The sequence below is a fragment of the Tiliqua scincoides genome, chromosome 9 (assembly GCF_035046505.1).
Source record: "Tiliqua scincoides isolate rTilSci1 chromosome 9, rTilSci1.hap2, whole genome shotgun sequence".
Lineage (NCBI taxonomy): Eukaryota > Metazoa > Chordata > Lepidosauria > Squamata > Scincidae > Tiliqua > Tiliqua scincoides.
Window position 1 is genome coordinate 6,517,156 of NC_089829.1, and position 21,864 is coordinate 6,539,019.

General features: G+C 48.3%; 1 protein-coding gene and 1 pseudogene across 1 annotated transcript in view; both read right to left on the reverse strand.

The window, feature by feature from the left end:
* Positions 1-26: 26 nt before the first annotated feature.
* LOC136660994 (5S ribosomal RNA) lies at positions 27-145 on the reverse strand (annotated as a pseudogene).
* A 13,139-nt stretch (positions 146-13,284) lies between these two features.
* LOC136659986 (ATPase family AAA domain-containing protein 3) overlaps positions 13,285-21,864 on the reverse strand; it is a 43,752-nt gene continuing 35,172 nt past the window's right edge. Inside the window, exon 16 of the mRNA XM_066636911.1 lies at positions 13,285-13,728. Coding sequence (XP_066493008.1) covers positions 13,561-13,728 — 168 coding nt within the window. The 3' untranslated portion in view covers positions 13,285-13,560. The remainder of the gene's footprint in view (positions 13,729-21,864) is intronic.

Below are 21,864 nucleotides of genomic sequence, written 5' to 3' on the forward strand. Positions count from 1 at the left end.
TGCTCAGCTTCCGAGATCATGGTATAAGCCTACAGCACCCGGTATTCCCAGGCGGTCTCCCATCCAAGTACTAACCAGGCCTGACCCTGCTTAGCTTCCGAGATCAGACGAGATCGGGCATGTGCAGGGTAACAGGTCAGAACAAATGGGGATTATGAAATAATATATGGGAATGGAGAAGAAGCCAGTTGGTTACAGCCACTCTCATAATTTCTCGGGTGTTGGCACGAATCCTGGCTTACCAGGGAAGCAGCATTGCCTGGGGAACTGGCCCAGTCTCAGATGTGAGACCTCATTTGGGGGGGGGGTGTCCTCAGAATATACGCTCAGATGTGAGACCTCATGGGGGGATGTCCTCAGTGTGCACCCCATCCCTGAAGCCACCACCCACGAGGCCTTCACAGTTTTGGACCAAAAATATTTGCAGAACTGCCCATTGCTTCTGTCCTCAAAGTCCCCAGTTCTGAATTCAGTTGTCATCAGCGGTCCAGCCGGCTGGGATGTAGGATCAAGCCCCTTTGGTCTTGCTATGTCCAGCTTGTGGGGCGCGCTTGCACAGCAGGGCCTTTCAGCTCCCTTTTTCTCAGCTGTGAAACATGTCTCTCTCGCTGTGCTTCAACCTGAATTTCTGCCCCTGTGATGATTTCAACTGCCTTTAGTTCTTGGCTCTTTCAGAGTTGGTTTATTTACTGGCTTTGAACTGCATATTTTTGAAATTAGGCCGCCGCTAGTCACTTTGGATGGTTGGGCCATCAATGAGGAAGACTGAGACTGCCTCAGGCAATGGATCTGGTGGACACTGCTATGCTCTAGTGACTTCCTCAACCACTCCACTCCCTTAATTGATTCAACCGATGAATTGAATTCATTCAGAGTTCAGACCTGGGACCTTCCACTAGAGAGACTGAGTAATGCCCCCTCCCCTTTAAAAAGAACACCCAAAGTTGTTTTACTGGGAGTCGGGCCATTGGCCCATCCATTTGGCCCACTTTTCTCTCCTAGCTGGTGGCCCCTTTTCAAAGTATTGCTTTCTATTCCAGTTGGGATGAAATCTGAACCCTTCTACATGCATGCAAAAAAAGGTGCTCTGTGATGGAGAAAAGCCCCTCAGCTCATACCAGCATATAACTTCAGTTTAGTGGATCGTCTCCTTGGTCTCTCAGGTCTTCCCCGTCCTGACCTGAAGGCGATGCCAGGGATCAATTGAACCTGGAGCCTTCTGCGTTCAAAATAGGCCCTTGACTGCTGAGTGAGGATTCTTCTTGTGTGAGCCCGATCCTGTGCATGTCTACTCACAAATACGTCCTGTTGAGTTCAGTGGGACCTACTCCCAGATAAGCGTGTATATGATTGAAAGTTAATTGGTTAACCGTTCCGTTCTATCTGAAAGCATGAAGGGACCTTAGCAGGAGTTAGGAGAGGACCAACGTTTTTGACCTTAGATGGAGTGTTGAGTTGGCAGAACGTTTGACCTTAGATAGATACCGCTGCACGAACGGCCCCTCCTGACTGAGGAGTTAAGTCAGATAGAGGTTAAAAGAGAAGATGTTTCAGACCTCATTGATAAATTAAAGATCAATAAGTCACCGGGCCCTGATGGCATCCACCCAAGAGTTATTAAGGAATTGAAGAATGAAGTTGCAGATCTCTTGACTAAGATATGCAACTTGTCCCTCAAAACGGCCATGGTGCCAGAAGATTGGAGGATAGCAAATGTCACGCCTATTTTTAAAAAGGGAAAGAGGGGGGACCTGGGAAACTATAGGCCGGTCAGCCTAACATCCATACCGGGTAAGATGGTGGAATGCCTCATCAAAGATAGGATCTCAAAACACATAGATGAACAGGCCTTGCTGAGGGAGAGTCAGCATGGCTTCTGTAAGGGTAAGTCTTGCCTCACGAACCTTATAGAATTCTTTGAAAAGGTCAATAGGCATGTGGATTTGGGAGAACCCGTAGACATTATATATCTGGACTTTCAGAAGGCGTTTGACACGGTCCCTCACCAAAGGCTACTGAAAAAACTCCACAGTCAGGGAATTAGAGGACAGGTCCTCTCCTGGATTGAGAACTGGTTGGAGGCCAGGAAGCAGAGAGTGGGTGTCAATGGGCAATTTTCACAATGGAGAGAGGTGAAAAGCAGTGTGCCCCAAGGATCTGTCCTGGGACCGGTGCTTTTCAACCTCTTCATAAATGACCTGGAGACAGGGTTGAGCAGTGAAGTGGCTAAGTTTGCAGACGACACCAAACTTTTCCGAGGGGTGAAGACCAGAAGTGATTGTGAGGAGCTCCAGAAGGATCTCTCCAGACTGGCAGAATGGGCAGCAAAATGGCAGATGTGCTTCAATGTCAGTAAGTGTAAAGTCATGCACACTGGGGCAAAAAATTAAAACTTTAGATATAGGCTGATGGGTTCTGAGCTGTCTGTGACAGATCAGGAGAGAGATCTTGGGGTGGTGGTGGACAGGTCGATGAAAGTGTCAACCCAATGTGCGGCGGCAGTGAAGAAGGCCAATTCTATGCTTGGGATCATTAGGAAGGGTATTGAGAACAAAACGGCTAGTATTATAATGCCGTTGTACAAATCTATGGTAAGGCCACACCTGGAGTATTGTGTCCAGTTCTGGTCGCCGCATCTCAAAAAAGACATAGTAGAAATGGAAAAGGTGCAAAAGAGAGCGACTAAGATGATTACGGGGCTGGGGCACCTTCCTTATGAGGAAAGGCTACGGCGTTTGGGCCTCTTCAGCCTAGAAAAGAGACGCCTGAGGGGGGACATGATTGAGACATACAAAATTATGCAGGGGATGGACAGAGTGGATAGGGAGATGCTCTTGACACTCTCACATAATACCAGAACCAGGGGACATCCACTAAAATTGAGTGTTGGGTGGGTTAGGACAGACAAAAGAAAATATTTCTTTACTCAGCGTGTGGTCGGTCTGCGGAACTCCTTGCCACAGGATGTGGTGCTGGCGTCTAGCCTAGATGCCTTTAAAAGGGGATTGGACAAGTTTCTGGAGGAAAAATCCATTACGGGGTACAAGCCATGATGTGTATGCGCAACCTCCTGATTTTAGAAATGGGTTATGTCAGAATGCCAGATGCAAGGGAGGGCACCAGGATGAGGTCTCTTGTTATCTGGTGTGCTCCCTGGGCATTTGGTGGGCCGCTGTGAGATACAGGAAGCTGGACTAGATGGGCCTATGGCCTGATCCAGTGGGGCTGTTCTTATGTTCTTATGTTCTTATAGCTACCGTAATATTGGGCATGCTGATCTCTCTCTGATCCTCTTGTGTTTCCAGACAATTCCTGGTCTTGGATCCCCAAGTTCTGTAACTTCAAGGATTTCAGGAAGCGCCACCACAGGCAGTACGACGAGACCACCGGGAACATGGTCCATATCAAACAGAAGCTGTATCATAATGGGCATCCAAGCCCCAGACACCTCTGAACTCTCCCAGGACTGATAAGAGGTGGTCGGACCGGCCGTGACTGTCCGTCGAGGGAGACGCCCGTGCGGCCACCCCTCCATGGGTGCCGGCTAAGGACTTCCTTTTAGTGACCCAACCGGTGTGTCTTTGCGGCACACAGAGAATGCACAAACCAATCCTGTCCCGGATGCCCAGTGGCGCCCGAGACATTGCACTGTGGTTGCCATTTTAATGGTGGACTTGTGTATATATGTAAACAAACAAACAAGAACAAAAAAGAAAAATCAAACGGAAAGAGGGATGTGAATTGTACTTCCAGCCCATTGCTTCTTCGACGGTCTCTTGAACCGTCACTTTTAGCCTTTTCTGTTTGTTTGTTTGGAAATCTGTTGTTGTTCCCCATTCATCTTAGGTGAGTTCGGCCTGAGGGTGCCCTGTTGACCGATTTCTGATTTGTCTCCACCTCCCCTGACCTCGCCTCCTTTCCTATGCTAGGGTGTCTCTTTTCCACGCTGGTTTGGTTTTCGAGATTCGTCCTGTCCGGTAGCGATGGCCCATCTGTGTGTGCGCGTGTGTGACCCCCACTTTGGTTGTTTTGGAATCTCTTCCATGTGGTTCGGGTTCCCCCCCCCGCCCCTTGTTTCATCAATGAATGGGCTCTGTAGTTTGACTCGCTGGAATTGCCATTTCCGACTCGCCACGTAGAACTTTGAACAGTTGTCCCGTCTGCCGAATGTCAGGCCAATAATTGCTTGGACCTCACATTGGTGTTAACTCCATTTGGCTTTGGTGAAATTGTCTTCAATGACATGTCTTTGATGACATGAATGCTCTGGAGTCTGTGTCCACCGCCCCCTTTCCTGCCTTGAAAAATAATATCCCTTGATCTATGTTGCATTGCTAAGGGGTTAGTTGCAGAATATAGATAACTTGAAGGCATCTATTAATAACACATGCCCCATTTTGTAGGATTTTATGGCAAATGGTGAAACCACCAAGGAGTTGGCTGGTCTTCTGCATGTTTCAGCACATCCCACTTTTTCGGGGTTGACCGATGGTTTCTCCTGGGGTCACGGTGTGGCATGTTCTTGGTCTTCCCTATGCATGTCAAAATCAAGGACTGACACAGGCTGGGTTGGGCTAGATCAGGGGTGTCAAACTTGTTTCATGCCAAGGGCCAAACAGCATTTGTGGTGCCTGCTGAGGGCCAGAACTGATGTCATTAGGCAGAAAGTGATGTCATTATTCAAGATATGGGAGAGCCAATTTTCATGTGGGCTGCCCTTGCAGCAGTGACACCTCAGCACTGCTCAGCCACTGAGAGCCTGAGGACTGGATAAAAAGCTTCTGCGGGCCACATCCCGCCCTCTGGGCCTTATGTTTAACACCCCTGGGCTAGATGCTGGGGTGTCGACAGCCTGGAATTGTTGTCACATACACAAGACCAGATACCTCGATCCCAACTCCACAGTGGCTTTGCGATGTTACGAATCCATAGTGTGGATCAACCCTGATGTTGTCGTAACGGGAGGGGGGCATTTTCTTCCCCTGCCCTGACACTGTCGCACATATACAGGGTGAACCAAAAGTAGGTGGGCAGTAAATAAATACAATATAACACAAACGCCATAGTTATAATGAGCACCATTGTTATAGTATAACCCGAACACAAACCCTATTCCACCTACTGTCGGTTCACCCTGTATATTAACTCCGTCGTTCACAAAAAATGAATTGTTTTTAAACCGATGATTCGGAATGCACGTGTTACAGCCCTGGTTGATGAGAGATGTGGCCAGTGAGATGGAGAGTCGCAGTACCCTGGCTCAGAAAGAGGGTTTCTAACTCTTCGTGCAAAATGGGACTTCTGTGGCTTCAAGAGCAAAGTTGCAGAGAGTTAAAGGAAGGAGCTGATTTTTCCACTGCTGCTGTTAGGGAATGGGAGAAGCTGCACTGGGTGAATTTCTGCCTGCGAGGCAGCTATTAAAGGCACAAACATTTCCCCTTCAAATTGAGAGTGGGCAAAGCCATTGGTTGTTTCCCCCCCCCCCTTTGAAATACCAGGCATTTCCCAGCACTTATATATTTGTTGGTACTTTTCCTTAAAATTATCTCCTGCCTCTTTTATATGAACTCCTGGGGGCTTCCGCTTTACGCTACAAGCAAATAAGCCAACAGAATTGCATGCATGCACTCGTGGGAATGAAGGCACACAGGCTAACAAGGAACAACTTGGACAAAGCAATATTGGAGAAGGGGGCTTGTGCTGCTGATGAAGGGTGCCCCCCCCAATCCAACACAGGGTTGTGTGTGCACCTATGACCTAGATTCAAAGAAGCTTAGGCTGCTTGGAAGGGGTTAAAGCAGCTGTCAGTGGGCAGAGCTAAGGTGGTTTTTGAGCATTTAGGGGGTGGAGCCCGTGAGGTTTTGATTTGTCAAAGGGGTGGGGCCAGGATGGGCTTGGAGCAATGGGGGGGTGGAGCCTGTCTGACAGTGTGTCAGGTCAGGTTGTTGGAAGACCCGGATGAGTTGCACAAGATGTCTTTATAAAGATATCCCATGCATTTTGCACACGTTGCAAATTTTGCAACAACAAGAAGTGGCTTTTATTGCCGAGGAATGAATTGTTCTTTACTGATTCTCGAGGGACGGAGAGTGGGGAATTGGACTGTGGGGTCAACTGGAGGGGGGAGCAGTAATGTCTGTCACCGCCAAAGCTCAAAAATATTCTTCAAGAAACTGTCTGGCACTGAACGCAGGCTAAGGACACCAAATGCGCTCTTGGGTGACCCATTTCTGCCCAGCCCCCAGGTGTACACATTTGGTCCCTGTTGCATAAATGCGACATTGGGCAGAAATGCCTTAACATCCTTAGTGCAATTCTGTGTAGGAGGGAGGCCTCGAGTCACCTTTGGCCTGAGGTGCGCTACCTCTGAAGCAAGGTCCAGTTGGCTCCATGTGGTTTCTGAGCAAATCTGCAGGTCAGCTGAGTGCCAGTTTCCAAATCCCATATCGCTTTCCAAGCTCCAAGGAGACACCGTGGTCTGTTGGTAGCCATCTCTAAAACGTAGCCAAAACACTATTATTTAGCTGATTTTTGTGGTTGAAAAGACCCCCCCCCAAAAGACCCTCCCTCTCGTTCTGTTTCCCAAAAAGGTGAAAACAAACAAAAAAATTGGACAGACCCTCCTGCTGAAAAGATTGACTCTGTCTGTGATGACTCTTGATTGTTTGATTGCCATGCTTGTGTGATTAAAAGGAGAGCGAATGAAACAACCCAAAAAAAAGAAGAGCCCACAACCACAGGAAATTCGCCAAGATGAACCCCACAAAAATCGATGGTTTGTTTGATTTGCTTCCTCTGTGCAAAAGTTGCGCCCATGTGTTAATTTGTGTGCGGCAGGGTGGGAGGGATGGGGACGATTCGAAGGAACCGCCTGCCACCTTCATGTCTGTCTCTCTCTGTTCTCCATCTTGCTTATTTATAGATATAGATCTTACCTCTATATATACAGTACATATATATTTTCACAGCCGCTTTTCAAATGCCTTTTAATTTCTCACCACTGTGTTTTGTGTGCTTTCTCCATTCAAAGGTTTTTGCATGGCTGGGGGAAGTCCTTGCACCGCTGGGGGAAGTCCTTGCACCATGAACGGTGGCTGGCTTACACTGGAACAAGAGCACATGTGGACACGTGGGGGGAGGGAGGGACATGTCCTTGGCTGCTTTTCTGCTCTTTGCAATGGTTCAGCCTTTACAATTTGTGGCCATGGGATATTAGGGAATGTTTGGTGTCCAGGCAATCCCAATCTTTGCAGGGAGGTATGCAGGGGGGCTACCTCCCCTACCAGTATCTCCACTCAACTTCCTCCCATCTCTCTGAAGGTTCTGGGAAAGCATTAAGAAGGGTTGGCCTAGTAGGTATGTACATATGTAGACTTCCAAAAAGCTTTTTGCCAACATTCTACGGTAAAGGCTACCACCTTGTGTGATACAAGGAGGGCGTCCTCCTAGTGATGGGTAAAAGAGAATGCAGCAAGGGTTGCAATTGGGGTTACCAGCCCTCAATGTCCCCCTCTCTCCATCACCAGGCCAGACATCTCATGGGTTTGGCTACATCTAAAATGATACATTTCAACTGAATAAATGGGCACTTTTCACAGCGGAGGAGAGTAAGAAGTGGCCCCTAAAAAAAAAAAAATCTGTAGTGAGAGCAGCTGAGACAAAGCAGCTGCTGGTGGTGCTGGGAGAACCAAGGGATGCATAAAAAGCTTCCATGGTCTGCATCTGGTCCCCCAGGACACCCCTAGTGTAGAGCAGGGGTGTCCAAAGTTTTTGGCAGGAGGGCCACATCAGCTCTCTGACACTGTGTCAGGGGCCGGGGGGGGGGGAAAGAATTCATTTACGGTTAAAATTTGAATAAATTTGCATAAATGAATAGATTAAAGATGAACTTATATGAATGAATGAAGGTCTTGCAGTAGCTCAAGGCCTATAAAAGGCCTTGCACAAAGCAAGGCCTGCCTTTCCTTTGCTGCCACTAACGCATCACAGATGTGAAACAGCAAGCAGTGGAGGGAGCCCTCATCCCACAGCTCACGCGAGAGGTCAAACAGTCGCCCTCATGCTGAGAGCAGCTGTGTTGGGCCAGTGCGGGCTCCAATAAATCTCTGGAGGGCCAGAGGCTCATTGGGGACTGGGGGGCTCCCTGAGGGCCACATTGAGAGGCCTCAAGGGCCGCATGTGGCCCCAGGGCGGGGGTTTGGGTAGCCCTGGTGTAGAGGATGTCTGGAAGTCGCTATTTACTGCTAAGTAGACCCTCCTTAGTCAGTCTACCTCTGAATACCAGCTTCTGGGAATCAAAAATGAGGGTGGGGTGGGCAGGCAGACAATTCTTTCACCTGTGACATGTTGGGCTTATAAGGAGCATCTACCTGTCCGCTGAAATAGGATCCTGGACTAGGTGAAGATGGGGTTGGATCCTGGCAAGATGGTTGCAAAAGATTTGAAGAACTCCTGGTGGGAGGTGGCCAGCAGCAGCTATCAAGTGTGCAAGATGAGGATGCAAGCAATGAAGCTCCCTGGGCCAGGGTAGTCTACCATATGCTGGGAACAGAGCCAAGATGCAGTCTGGTTCATGCACGTTCAAGCAACTTCTTGGCCTTTAAAACACCACAAGCTTTTTAGTCTGTAGCAGGGCTGTGGATAAACTTGGCTACAGCTCTGGAAGGTATTTCTCCCAGGTAGGTCTTCCTAAGTTGCACAAAACCAAAGCAGGGTACCCTGGGTAACTCCCCTCCCTCTTCTGGCGCGTGGTTTTGAAGCCCACCTTTTGGCAGCAAAGCTCTTCCGTGCCACCTCAAGTATTTATGCACTCATTTGCCATTTGCTCTCTGCCCCAAGGGGCTTACAGTCTAGATAGACCAAGATTTAAATTGCCCCAGAATCCATTTTAATTGCTTTAATTGCCCAAAATTCTACTAGGCTATCCTGTTTGTGCTCCAACCTCTGCTCCTTAGGGGATTTTTTTTCCAGAGTTTGGGGCTTGGGGGAGAAAGAAGAGATCCAAGCAAAATAAAAAAAGCCACTTCTGAGGCAAGGCCGTAGGTGAGATAGAGGAGGAGGCAGGCGATTGGTAAATCTGCCCAGAATTCTCAGCAGAGGCCTGTGTAGGAAGCTCTTGTGTTCATTCACAAGGTTCGGAGGATGTTTGCAGCATGGTGCTGATGGAGGGGGAGGGTGTGACTTTTTTTCTAGCTGCAGGACAGGCTCTGTTTTTAGATCCTGCCACTTTTGAGCAGTGGGTTGATGAAAATCGACAGCTTTGGCAGCAGAGAGGGCGATGGAAAGGTGCAAGGCATGCGCAGAGGGTACAGAAGCACAAAAGCAGCCTTGGGATGGGAACAGATGCTCAAGTTGACACAAAGCTGCTCTGGATGTCAAGATCCTCTTTAGGGTACAATGCAGATTAAAGCAGCTCCCCTTTAGGGTACACTGCCTTTTCTCTCCCTAAAAGCCCAGGTCAGGGTGTGCGTGTTTACCCTGTGTTTTCACCTGAACCAGGGAAGGGAAGGTGGTGAGTGCAGAACCTTGCTACTAGGGCCACTTTCAAAGTGGTGTCCTCTCATATATAGCAGGGGGAAGCTGGAAAGTCACCATGCTGGGGTGAAGAGGGACACTTGCTCTCCCCCCACTAAGCAAGGACCAACACACTTTCAAAGTTGCCTCTTGGCCCAGTTGGCAGGGGGTGGCCCAGTTAGCAAGTCTCTCCCTTTGCTTCCTTCTCCCCTTACTTGGTTCAGGTGAGAAAACAGTGAGAACTAGCCTTATTAGAAAACCAAGCAACATATCCCCTTCCAGGTGCAGGAAATATTTTGTACACAGGCTACAAAACTGGAAGAACCACAGCAACATGCCAAAAAGTAGGGCAGCGATCATGAAAGTAGTAAAATAATCACACAGCTGTGGCAAAAACACAGGGGCTGAGTCACTCTGAAGCTTTTTGGATTTGGTTCTGCTGTAATGTTAATTCTAGGTCCCCTTGAGGTCATCTAGTCCAACCCCTTGCTCAGGGCAGGCAGCTGCTACCACATACCTGATGGGTGGCCATCTAGCCTCTAACTGGGGGGAAAAAACAAAACTCCACTGGGGGAAGAGCCCACAGCAGCACAAGGGATGCTTCCATTTAGTTCTGGGTTCAGACCTAGGGTGAAGGTGACTTGATCCATGGTTGGAAGGATCATAATCCAGGCATGGTTTCCTCTTCCTTCCAGTTTTAATACCACCTCCCACTAACTTACAAAAGTTAGATGAATGGATTTGGTTTCCCAGTTCTCTGGAAGGGAGGGTCCCAGGAAAAAGAATTGCTACATAGTATGAGTTACCACAATAGCAGCTTGTTGCTGGATGAAGACAAATCCGCCCTGGGTTGTGAATTACAAGACAGCAGCCTATTGCAACTGTATTTCCTGCCAGCTGCAAGGTGGGGAAATGAGCTTATCCGTCACTGACCGTCACAACCAATACCAAGTCAGTGAATCTCTCGCACACAAAGCATCCCAGCCTGGAGACAGGCTAATTGCTTCTCTCTCACCCCCTTGGCCTGGCCATCAATCACCGTCTCTTATTTTGCTGGGCCTGACACAGGAGAAAAAGATCCATCACAGAGGGTGGGGAAGGGCAATCTGTTGCTACACCCCATGGCAGGAAGCGATGATTTTCAACCTTTTTCATCTCAGGGCACACTGACAAGGCACTAAAATGGTCAAGGCACACCACCAGGTTTTTGACAATTGACAAGGCACACCATGCTACCAGTGGGGGCTCACATCTCCCATTGGCCCTATTAATAAATGACCTTGCCCCCCCAATTCCTGTGGACCACCTGAGGATCACTCGCTGCACACCAGTGTGCCACGGCACAGTGGTTGAAAATGGCTGAATTAGAAGTTTTGTTGTTTTTTTTGGCAGTGTTCAATACTTGTGAGCTGCCTCGAGTTCTTCAAAAGAGGCAGGATATGATCTGTTTTAAGTAAATGAAACGGGCCCATGCTGCAGATGGGGAAGACTGAGGCCAAGCAGGAGGGACTTCCCTCCATCAACTGAGAGAAGGGATTGGAACCAGGGAAATTCTGATTTGCAGCTCAGTTTCTTAACCATTATTCGGCAGCAGCTCTTACATATGTATTCATAAATACTGGGAATCAGTATAGTGGTTTAGAGCAGGGGTGTCCAAACTTTTTAGTAGGAGGGCCACATCATCACTCTGACAGTGTGTTGGGGGCCCAGGAAACAAAGAATTTATATTTCAAATTTGAATAAATTTGCATACACGAATATATTAGAGATGGAACTTATATGAATGAATGAAGGTCTTGCAATAGCTCATGGCCTTGCACAAAGCAAGGCCAGCCTTTCCTTTGCTCCCTATCACAGATGTGAAACAGCAAGCAGTGGAGGGAGCCCTCGTCCCACAATCTCTGGAGGGCCAGAGGCTCATTGGAGACTGGGGGCTCCCTGAAAGCCAGATTGCGAGTCCTCAAGGGCCACAAGTGGCCCCAGGGTCCAGGTTTAGAGTATCAGATGGGGGGAGAAATTCAAATCCCTTCTCGGCTATGAAATTGCGTGACCTTAGCTCACAGTCACACTCTCAGCCAAACCTACCTTGCAGGGAGGACAGAATTACATACATCACCCTAAGCTCCTTCAAAGTAGAGTAGGATTAATATGTATTCTATATTGCTTGGGGAGAGGCAGTATAGCAGGGGTGTCAAACTTACCTCATCACGGGGGCCGCATTCAGTTGATGGCAACTGCTGAGGGCCGGTGATCCAAGGTCTGGAGTTCCAGGACCGCCCCCTGAACGAAACCGGAGTCCAGTCACATTTGGAGGGGGTAGCCCTGAAACTTCACAGGTCACCTGAAGGGGTTCTACAGGCTGCAAGTTTGACACCACTACAGTATAGAAATCTCCCAAACAAATATTATTTATATCTTACTAAGCTTCCTGAAAAACCAATAGGAGTCAACCAGTCTAACCATTGATTCATCCACATAAAAGAGAAACTTGAACGGAAATGCTCAGTTTTTCCAGACTCCGTTGGTATATTAATCCTTTTGCCAATCTATGCCAAGGGCTCTGGATGAGCTACAAACATTTAACCTCCTGTTGCCGATGGCCCTGTTCACCTGAACAGCATCAATGTTCTTTCTGCCCAGCCAACAATAAGCAAGCGTTTTCCATCTGAAGGAAACCTTTGTATCAGGAAACATATCCCCCCGTTTTTTGGAGAGTAATGGTGACAACTATTCCCAGTAACCAGCAATCTATAATTCTTCTGCAGGGGAAGAAGAGAGAGAGGTCTGTACACCTTTGACCCCAGCTCTCCATACCTACCTCTCCATGGTCAGAAAAGACCATCCAAGTCTCAACGACAAAATGTACAGAGAATACAATGAATGTGGAAGAGACACCCTTATCACCATGGGCAGTTGTACAACTCCCTGCCCCTATATTTTGCATGAACAACAGTACCTGAGCCGAGCTATTCCATCTGCTCTGAGCGTGGGAGGATGGAGGCCAGAATGTGCGGCCAGATCAAGAAAGAAACACCTGAATGTTGTGGTTCCTTGAAAGATAGAAACCTTCTTTCAAATTGTAAAAATCCCTACGGGGATTTAAAAAATTGCCTGCCTATGTAAACTGCCTTGAATAAAGTCTAAGGAGAAATCTGAGAACCAAGAAAGGCGGTATAGAAATACCTGTATTATTATTATTGTATTACCTGCAGATGGATACTGCCTCCTAAGGGATGGGCTAAGACAGGGGTGGCCAAACCCCGGCCCTGGGGTCACTTGTGGCCCTCGAGGACTCCCAATGCGGCCCTCAGGGAGCCCCCAATCTCCAATCAGCCTCTGGCCCTCTGGAGATTTGCTGGAGCCCATGCTGGCCCGACGCAACTGCTCTCAGCGTGAGGGCCACTGTTTGACCTCCTGCATGAGCTATGGGATGAGGGCTCCCTCCACTGCTTGCTGTTTCACATCTGCAGTAGTGGCAGCAAAGGAAAGGCCAGCCTTGCTTTGTGCAAGGCCTTTTAGAGGCCTTCAGCTATTGCAAGAGCTTCATTCATTCATATAAGTTCATCTTTAATATATACATTTATGTAAACTTATGTAAATTTATTCAAATTTAAAATGTGAATTAATTCTTTTTTCCCTGGCCCCCAACATAGTGTCAGAGAGCTGATGTGACCCTCCTGGCAAAAACTCTGGACACCCCTGGGCTAAGAGAACACCACACAAGGAGAACCAGAACTGACACCCCCAAGAAACTCAGGTGCGAACAAGAAGCCGGGTGGTTGCCATTTGGCAAGGAAATGCACTTTTAATGTATTGGTTTTGGCCTGGGCCAGTACACACAAGCACAGTTATTCCAGGCCCCACCCTGAGGTATAAAAAAATCAGAAGACCCAGGGCCCAATGCACCGAACCTTGCCACAATGCCCCCAGCATTTCTCCAACATGATTCCAGCAAGATAAAAATTTTCCCATCATTCTTTGCTTCAGGTCCAACAGTTCGGCGTGTTTTTCTGCGTTCCTTCTCCTCTTCCCCCTCCACGAGGTTCTTCATACACCCTTCCCCAGAGCGAGGGGCAATGGCTGGCTCTTCCCCGGCTCCACCCCCTCGGCTTTCAGCCACTCCATCTTTTGCTTATGCTGTTGGATGCCGTCGGCCACCCGGGCGTCGATCATGGCCTCGGTGAGCACTCCGTCCTCGGATGCGTAGGCTGCAGCCTGCAGGGCAGAGAGAGAGAATCAAACGTCATTTGACGGTTCTGAACACACACAAGACCACAGAAAAACAACAAAATTGTTTTTCTCCAGGTGCTTCAATTCATGGGTATGTAGTTAAATTGGGCAGCAATTCTTGTTTTTAAAAAAATTATTTTTAGCACAGAATTACGGGTGGCAAACAAAATCCTCAAAAGGAGGCATTTCTCCTTTGTGCACACACAGGGGGAACATGCCTCTTAAGTCACAAAGACTCTCTCTGGGGAGTGCAGAAGTACGATGCACCTCCCGTTATAAAAGGATAATCAATGAAAATGGGTGCAATCAGCTGACATTTCTTCCAGTCAAAAAGGAACACAGTTTTGGCTGAATTGTCCAATGTGATGGAAATTTCTTAGCCCCCAAAAGGCATTCTGTGAAGAGCTGTGGCTGAAGGCCAACCTCGTCTGGTATCTTGATTCCCCGCACAGGCCAACCAGCTTTTTCGGAGAAGTCAGTAAGCAGGGGAAGAAGGAACAGCTCTTCCTCGCAGCTTGCCTCTGGTTGTGGAACTGGTCCTCAGAGGGAGACTGCCTTTTTACACAGAGCCTTCCTGGCTAGTAGCTATGGACAGAAGACCTGTGCTCCAGAAGAATCTGTCCAACTCTTTTTGAAGCCATCTAGTGGCCATCACCGCACCTTGGGGAAGCCAACCCTGTCCACTAAAACTACGTCCTGTACAAAAGAATGTCTCTTTGCTTCCTGTCAAATCAGCTTCGTCAAATGTTGCAGAGTCCTAGTTTCAGCTGAAACCAGCAGGAATTGGATCCATTTTGGAAGGCAGTCTTCTGCTTTGGTTCGAGGCAGCGCTGCCTCTTCGCCAGATCACCCCCAGCCCCCGTGATACAAAGTCTGCATCTCACCAAGGCAACTTCACGTGCTTGGAATTTCACGGACTGATGCTCGCCCAAGCTGCCCACGCACGCTCTCCCTCGCAAGATGGGAGCCTGGCATCAGGAAGAGCCAGCGTTTTGGTGCTGCAAACAGAGCGCTTCCTTTTCGATGTGGTTTGGGGAGGGCAACCAAGGAGCAGGCTTCGTCCTCCTGGCCAAGGCTGCCTGCAAATTTGGCATTTATTTTTTCAATCGCAAATGCCCTGGCTGGAGCCGCACAGTTCACACTCGGCTGGTTCTCTCAATGACTTTCTAAAAATAGAGCTGCCCGGGGCCCCAGCTGTCAGGAAAAGCGAGCAGGAGAGAGCGCGGCCATCCCTTCCAGGCAAAACTGCGCTTTTGCCTTCATTGGGATGCAGACAGGACTTCGACACATTTTCTCTCTGAAAACCAACAAGCAGGCTCTGGTCTGCTTATGCTGAAGCTCTGTGCTGCTGATCGTAAGACAGGGAGATCTAGACCTGAAACTCAAAAACCACTATAGCAACGGGGTACCTGTAGGAGCAAGATACAAGTACAGTCTTATCAACATACTAATGATCTCCAAATTCGTCTGCTGCCCTTTTCCCTGGCCAGCTGAGATTATCGGTTTTAACAAACCCATTCCCTTGCAAATAAAAATCAATCATTTAGGGCTGTGTGTTATATATACTTAGTGTAGTAATTATAAAAAAATCACCCCAAATCCAGGAAAGCTGAATGCTGCAACCTGTATACCCTTATGCAAATACAACATGACATTTTTTCCATTCTTTTTTGGCACAGGTGCTCTGCAAATCTCACTACTTCAGATTATTAAAAGCCTAGTTTCATTTGCTCTGTGGCAGGAGGCAAGAAGTGATGGCAGGAGGCAAGCAACAGAATTCCTGCCTCCCCCAAAATTGCTGAAAACTGAACTCTTCCACCTGCTTGACTTCTGAGTGTCACCAGGCAATGCTTGTAAATATTCAATTATTATTATTATTATTATTATTAACAGTATTTATATACTGCTTTTCAACTAAAAGTTCACAAAGCAGTTTACAGAGAAAAAAATTAAATAAATAATGGCTCCCTGTCCCAAAAGGGCTCACAATCTAAAAAGATGCAAAAGAACACCAGCAGACAGCCACTAGAAAAGACACTGCTGGGGTGAGGTGGGCAATATTCAATTGCCTCAATAAGGACTAGAAACTTAGTTTGGGGGGGCTTGTTTTTTAAATTAAAAACAAAAACAACAGGATTTCCAGGAAGTTGAATTTTATTTAGCTCACTTAATTACTACCCTTCCTTCAAAAACTACAGGGTAGACTACAACCCTGCGAGAGAGGAAGAGGCACAGGGAAAGAGAGATCTTCATGCTGTCAGAATTTGAATCCTGATCTCCCCATTCTTGGTCTGACAGAGGAAGTTCTCCACCACAGTGGCTGAATTTTGCGGCCAATACTATATTCTGAGGTCTGAAGAGATCTGGCTTTTTGAAAAGCATCCAAGGTCTTGACCCTATGAAATGGTGGGATGTCTAAGCCCTTTTGAGATCAAAGGGTTTAGCCTACTCCTCAATCACACAACTCTCCCCCAGTCTGTCTAACCTCATAGGGTTGTTGGGAGGATAAAGGTATGGGGGAGAGAATGCTTTTCTTAAGTTCTTTGGCGAAAGGGCAGCATACAAGTGTAATTACAAACATACACTTCTGCTCCTTGGGATTCTTGCATGGGTTGCATGTTTTTAAAAAAACGGTTACGTTTCTAGCCCTCATGGAGGAAAGTGAAAGCTTGAAGTAACATCTGATGAACGTCAAAAGTGAAATGAGTGGCTGCAGCAAAGTTTCCTGTCGTGGGGGAGAGAAGAGAAAAAGGGAATTTCCACTGCCCTACATAGCTCCTTGCCTGTCCCCCACAGGAACAATGAAACCAGATTAAATGAAGCAGTACTAAGACCCACAAAGTAACTGTGCCGATAAGAGTAAAAGGAACACTGTGCTTGCCCAGGTCAGAGATCCTGAGAGACACAAGACACAGACACACAAAATCTCCCTCTCTCCTTTGTGCAACACTGCCGATCTGGATCAAAAGGACCCGGCAAGAGTGAGACAACAAAACCAACTCGGCCTTTATCAAAGTTGTGAACCTGGCAGAATTTTTAAAGGCTCTAATCCGGAAGAGAACCGGAGTGGGGGGGGGGGCAGGAAGCATACGCGATTGGCAGTAGTGTCAAAGAGGCATTTGAGTTACGCAAAGCAGAGAGATGCTCAGGGGGAAGATTTGACTCCGTTGGATGAGGAGGGGACCGAGAGAGAAGCTGATGCTGCAGAGGGAGCAGAGAGGAGGCCCTGTGGCCCAGATGTGCATGCGGGCGCAAAGACCAGTGCCTCAGAGGCAGAAGACATCCTTGCGTACCTTAAACCTGCAGGGAATTTGAGCCCCACTGTCAGTTCTTGCGGGGGAGGCAGCAACGCAACCACCAGAATTGTGTCGCTGTTGAGGGGCTTGCCTGGACTCGCCGCAGCCTGCAGCAGGCCTCCCAGGGACGCGGGGAGTCCCGTACCAGCCTCCGCAGGGCTCCCCAACATGCAGAGATAGTCATAACAACTATCTCAACCCACTTTCAGTTTCGCGAATGCTATCTACCCTGCCTCGGCATGTTGGGGAGTCCTGCGGAGGCTGGCGAAGGACTGCCTGCACCCCCCAGGAGGCTGCTGCGAGTCCAGGCAAGCCCCGGCGCCCCTCGACAGTGACACAATTCTTGTGATCGCACTGCTGCCCTCCCCTTCCTGCCCCTTAAGGGGGCAGAGGCCAAAGCTCTCTGGCTGGTGTGGCGCCACACTCCGGCGTGAGAACCACTGCCTTAAACCTTTGCTCGCTTTCAGCCTGTGGTGCAACCCTTGTTCTGCTGAATTCAGCCGCTCCCCCAACCCTTCCTGCACTGATGAGGCCTAGCGCCAGGCAAATCTTTTGCACAAACTGGTTAGAGACCTAGAAGACTGGTTTAAACTGGGAACAGAGTGGATAGAACAACAATTCTGGCCGTTAGGGCAGCGTTCTCCGAGTGTCCGAAGTGCTTCACGTGCAATTTTGCCTGAATGCAATACTGACCACTGCCCTGCAAAGTCAGGGCATATCCCTGACTTTTTACTCCCCGTATTGCAGACTGAGAGGACTCTAGTTGAGAGGGAGGGACCTGCCAAAAGCCCGCCCATGGAACTGGTGACAGAGGTGAGATTCAGAAAAGGAAGTCCTGTTCATCACCAAGAGGAACTTGGTGTACACAACACGGTTAGGACCATGCAGTGAGGAAATAAAAGTCAAGGCTTCTCTGGCCACTGAACCACACGTTGCTGCCTTCAGCTCCTTGAAGGAGGGGATACAAATGCAAAAGGCAAGCATCTCAGCGGTAACGCCCCTGCTTCGCACTCAGATCCCAGGCAGCCATCTCCCAGATAGGTGATGGGCTGGAGCCAGTTCACGCAGGCGATTCTGAGCTGTGAGGACCAAGCACCGGAGGCTCCTTCTGACATATCCAAGCCTGTTCCACTTGCTTCCTCAGCCTGCAAGAACCTCATCGCAGAGCCACACCCGTGACACGATGCGGGAGAGAGATGAGCACCGCGAAGGTGCGGGGGTGCGGGGAGGAAAACTAATTAAACGGAATTAGAACTATGAATTGGAGACAAATTAAGCCACCATTGCGAGTGACAATTAAGGCTCCCCTTTGGGATTCGCCTCCAGGCACAGCAGGGGCACAGCACTACCGCCCTTCTGCTGCACGGCAAGATGACTGCAAAGATTCACTCCGCTTTCAAGCCCAGCAGAAGTTGCCTGTTCTGAAGCACCAGGGAAAGAGGCTTTAAACTTCAGCTCCTGGCTAGCATTTTTTTTTTTTTTAAAAAAAGCATCACAGGGGGTGGATATCCAGATGCGGGACCCAGCAACTGGCACCCCCTTCCCACCCTGAAACAGACAGACATCCTCGCTGCCGCCACCCGAGGGAGCAGCCATCCTCCCAGTATGAAGGCGGGTGCAAAACTCCTGCCCGTTCCTGTACAAACGGGACTGTCGGAAATGCTGGCAATCTGGGAAGGCAGGGCGATCAACATCTTCCGGGCAGGAGGTCTGGTCTAGAGGGTAGAGCCTCCATTTGCCTGAAGATAACATCCACAAGGTCGCCAGTTCGAGGCCACCGGCACCATGCGACCTTGAAGCAGCTGACAAGCTGAGCCGAGTTATTCTATCTGCTCTGAGCGTGGGAAGATGGAGGCCAGAATGTGAAACCAGATCAGAAAGAAACATCTGAATGTTGTGGTTCTTGTAAGATAGAACCTCCTTTCAATTGTAAAAATCCCTACGGGGATTTAAATTAGCCTGCCTATGTAGACCGCCTTGAATAAAGTCTTGAATAAAGACCAAGAAAGGCGGTATATAAATACCTGTATTATTATTATTATTATTATTATTATTATTATTATTATTATTATTGTATTTGTATTGGCAACCTTCAGTCTCGAAAGACTATGGTATCGCGCTCTGAAAGGTGGTTCTGGCACAGCGTCTAGTGTGGCTGAAAAGGCCAATCCGGGAGTGACAATCCCTTCCACACCGGGAGCAAGTGCAGTCTGTCCCTGGTCTGTCTCCCTGGCTATGGGCCTTCCTTCTTTGCCTCTTAGCCTCAGACTGTTGGCAAAGTGTCTCTTCAAACTGGGAAAGGCCATGCTGCACAGCCTGCCTCCAAGCGGGCCGCTCAGAGGCCAGGGTTTCCCACTTGTTGAGGTCCATCCCTAAGGCCTTCAGATCCCTCTTGCAGATGTCCTTGTATCGCAGCTGTGGTCTACCTGTAGGGCGCTTTCCTTGCACGAGTTCTCCATAGAGGAGATCCTTTGGGATCCGGCCATCATCCATTCTCACGACATGACCAAGCCAACGCAGGCGTCTCTGTTTCAGCAGTGAATACATGCTAGGGATTCCAGCACGTTCCAGGACTGTGTTGTTTATTATTAGACAGATACCAGGCAGGTGGGGACAGTCGCAATAGGGAGTTTTATTTTATTGCCCAGGAATGAACACAACCAAAATGGGTAAAAGAGTGGCAAAAATAAAGCATTTGAAGCATCGCGGAATATCTGCAGGAGGGTCTGGGAATGGATCCCCCACAGATATCGAGACCCAGCCTGTATTCAGTGATCTACCAGCAGATCCCAACCCACCTCCTGCCTGCTCTGGCGCCACAAATGCCGCAGGTAAGCCCTTCATGGGCAGAAGAGGCTTCCCAGAGGACAGCACTGGCAAATATTCACAGACGGCATTCCCATTTTAATTTCAAGAGGTGTGCACAAAACAAAAAGGAAAACTAATAAGAGCTCCATACGATAATAAAACTGAATAAACCAACCAATCGTTAAGAATGTGAAATGAACAGAAATGCGGTCACAAAATCTGCGTAAGTGCGGGATAGAAACAGCAGTCAGGTTTCCAAAAGCCCAAGTGAAACCAACAATGGTTTTGTTTGCTTTGGGAAAGTCAGCAGGGAGGGGCCAGTATGGGGTTCTTATGGCAATGAGTTCCTTAACACTGGAGCCACCGCAGAGGAGACCCTGCCTCACAGTAAGCTCACAGAGCCCTCTCACAAGACAGAATTTGGAAGGGGGCCTTATCACAAGCTCTTAAGCTGTGGAGGCTCTATTATGAGAGATGTTTCAGGACCTGAGCCGTGTCAGGCTTCCCCAGGTAAGGATCAGGGATTGAGCTTGAAAATAAAAGGGAAAGTAGAGGAGACCCTTCCAAACACATATCTAATGTGCAAGTATTGTCCTGTGCCTGTTAAGTGGCAGGTTGCAGCACTGCCAGGATCTTTAGACAGCCTTTGCAGGAAGCCAAAACCTTATTTGAGATATTCCAAAATTCTAATTTCATTTTATCTGATTAAGATAATCACCAGACACCTTTATATCATTTAACTTACCCATGCAAATACTGCAAACAACTGGCTATACCCTGAACAGCCGTTTGAAACTTAGGCACCTCACCACGTCCCTTCCTGAACTCAACAAATGCTCTGAAAATATCTTTAAATTTATTCAAAATTAGTAACCCCTCCTCATTCTGAAAAAGCACAAGCTGAAGACATTCTCTGGCCTCTGCCATGGAATCAATAGAGGAGCCTTTGCAAGCTGCTTCCTCAGCCTCAGTCCTTCCACCTGCAACATGGGTATAATCTTACTTATCTTACAGGGTTCCTGGTCAGCGCAACAGCAAGACAACACAGCTCAAAGCACTCTGCATGCTGACAAGGCAATCCTATGCTTGTCTACTCAGAAGTCTGACCCACGGACCTCACTCCTAGGGAAGTGCATGCAGGACTGGAGCCTGAGAAAGCTGATTACTACCTATTATTTATTACTTATTAACAAGCTAAGAATTATTACAATCAGTTCGTTTGACAAGATGCAGGAAAACAAATATAAATAAACTCCAATATTGTGACTTGGAGAGTACTGGACAAACTGGCTGCAGGTTGTAGCTGATTCAGGGAAGTTCTAATGGAAGGCCCAACCCCATGAAGGGAAAAAGCAAGAGGAGATGGAGGGTTTGAAAACTGACAGTTCAGGCAGTGAGGAGCGGCAGGTTTCCAAATGACATGCAAAGGAGAAGGCAACAAGAGTCTCCCAGGGAACACATAACACCAAAACCAGGGGACATCAACTAAAATTGAGTGTTCGGAGAGTTAAAACAGACAAAAGAAACTGTTTCTTTACTCATCGTGTGGTTGGTCTGTGGAACTCCTTGCCACAGGATGTGGTAACGGCATCTGGCCTGGACGCCTTTAAAAGGGGATTGGACAAGTTTCTGGAGAAAAAATTCATTATGGGTTACAAGCCATGATGTGTATGTGCAACCTCTTGATTTTAGAAACGGGCTATGTCAGAAGGCCAGATGCAAGGGAGGGCACCAGAATGAGGTCTCTTGTTATCTGGTGTGCTCCCTGGGGCATTTGGTGGGCCACTGTGAGATACAGGAAGCTGGACTAAATGGGCCTATGGCCTGATCCAGTGGGGCTGTTCTTATGTTCTTAAACTACAATTCCCAGGAGGCCTTGCAGGTCTCTTGTTATCTGGTGTGCTCCTTGGGGCATTTGGTGGGCCGCTGTGAGATACAGGAAGCTGGACTAGATGGGCCTATGGCCTGATCCAGTGGGGCTGTTCTTATGTTCTTAGGGAATAAGGTGGCCCAAAGA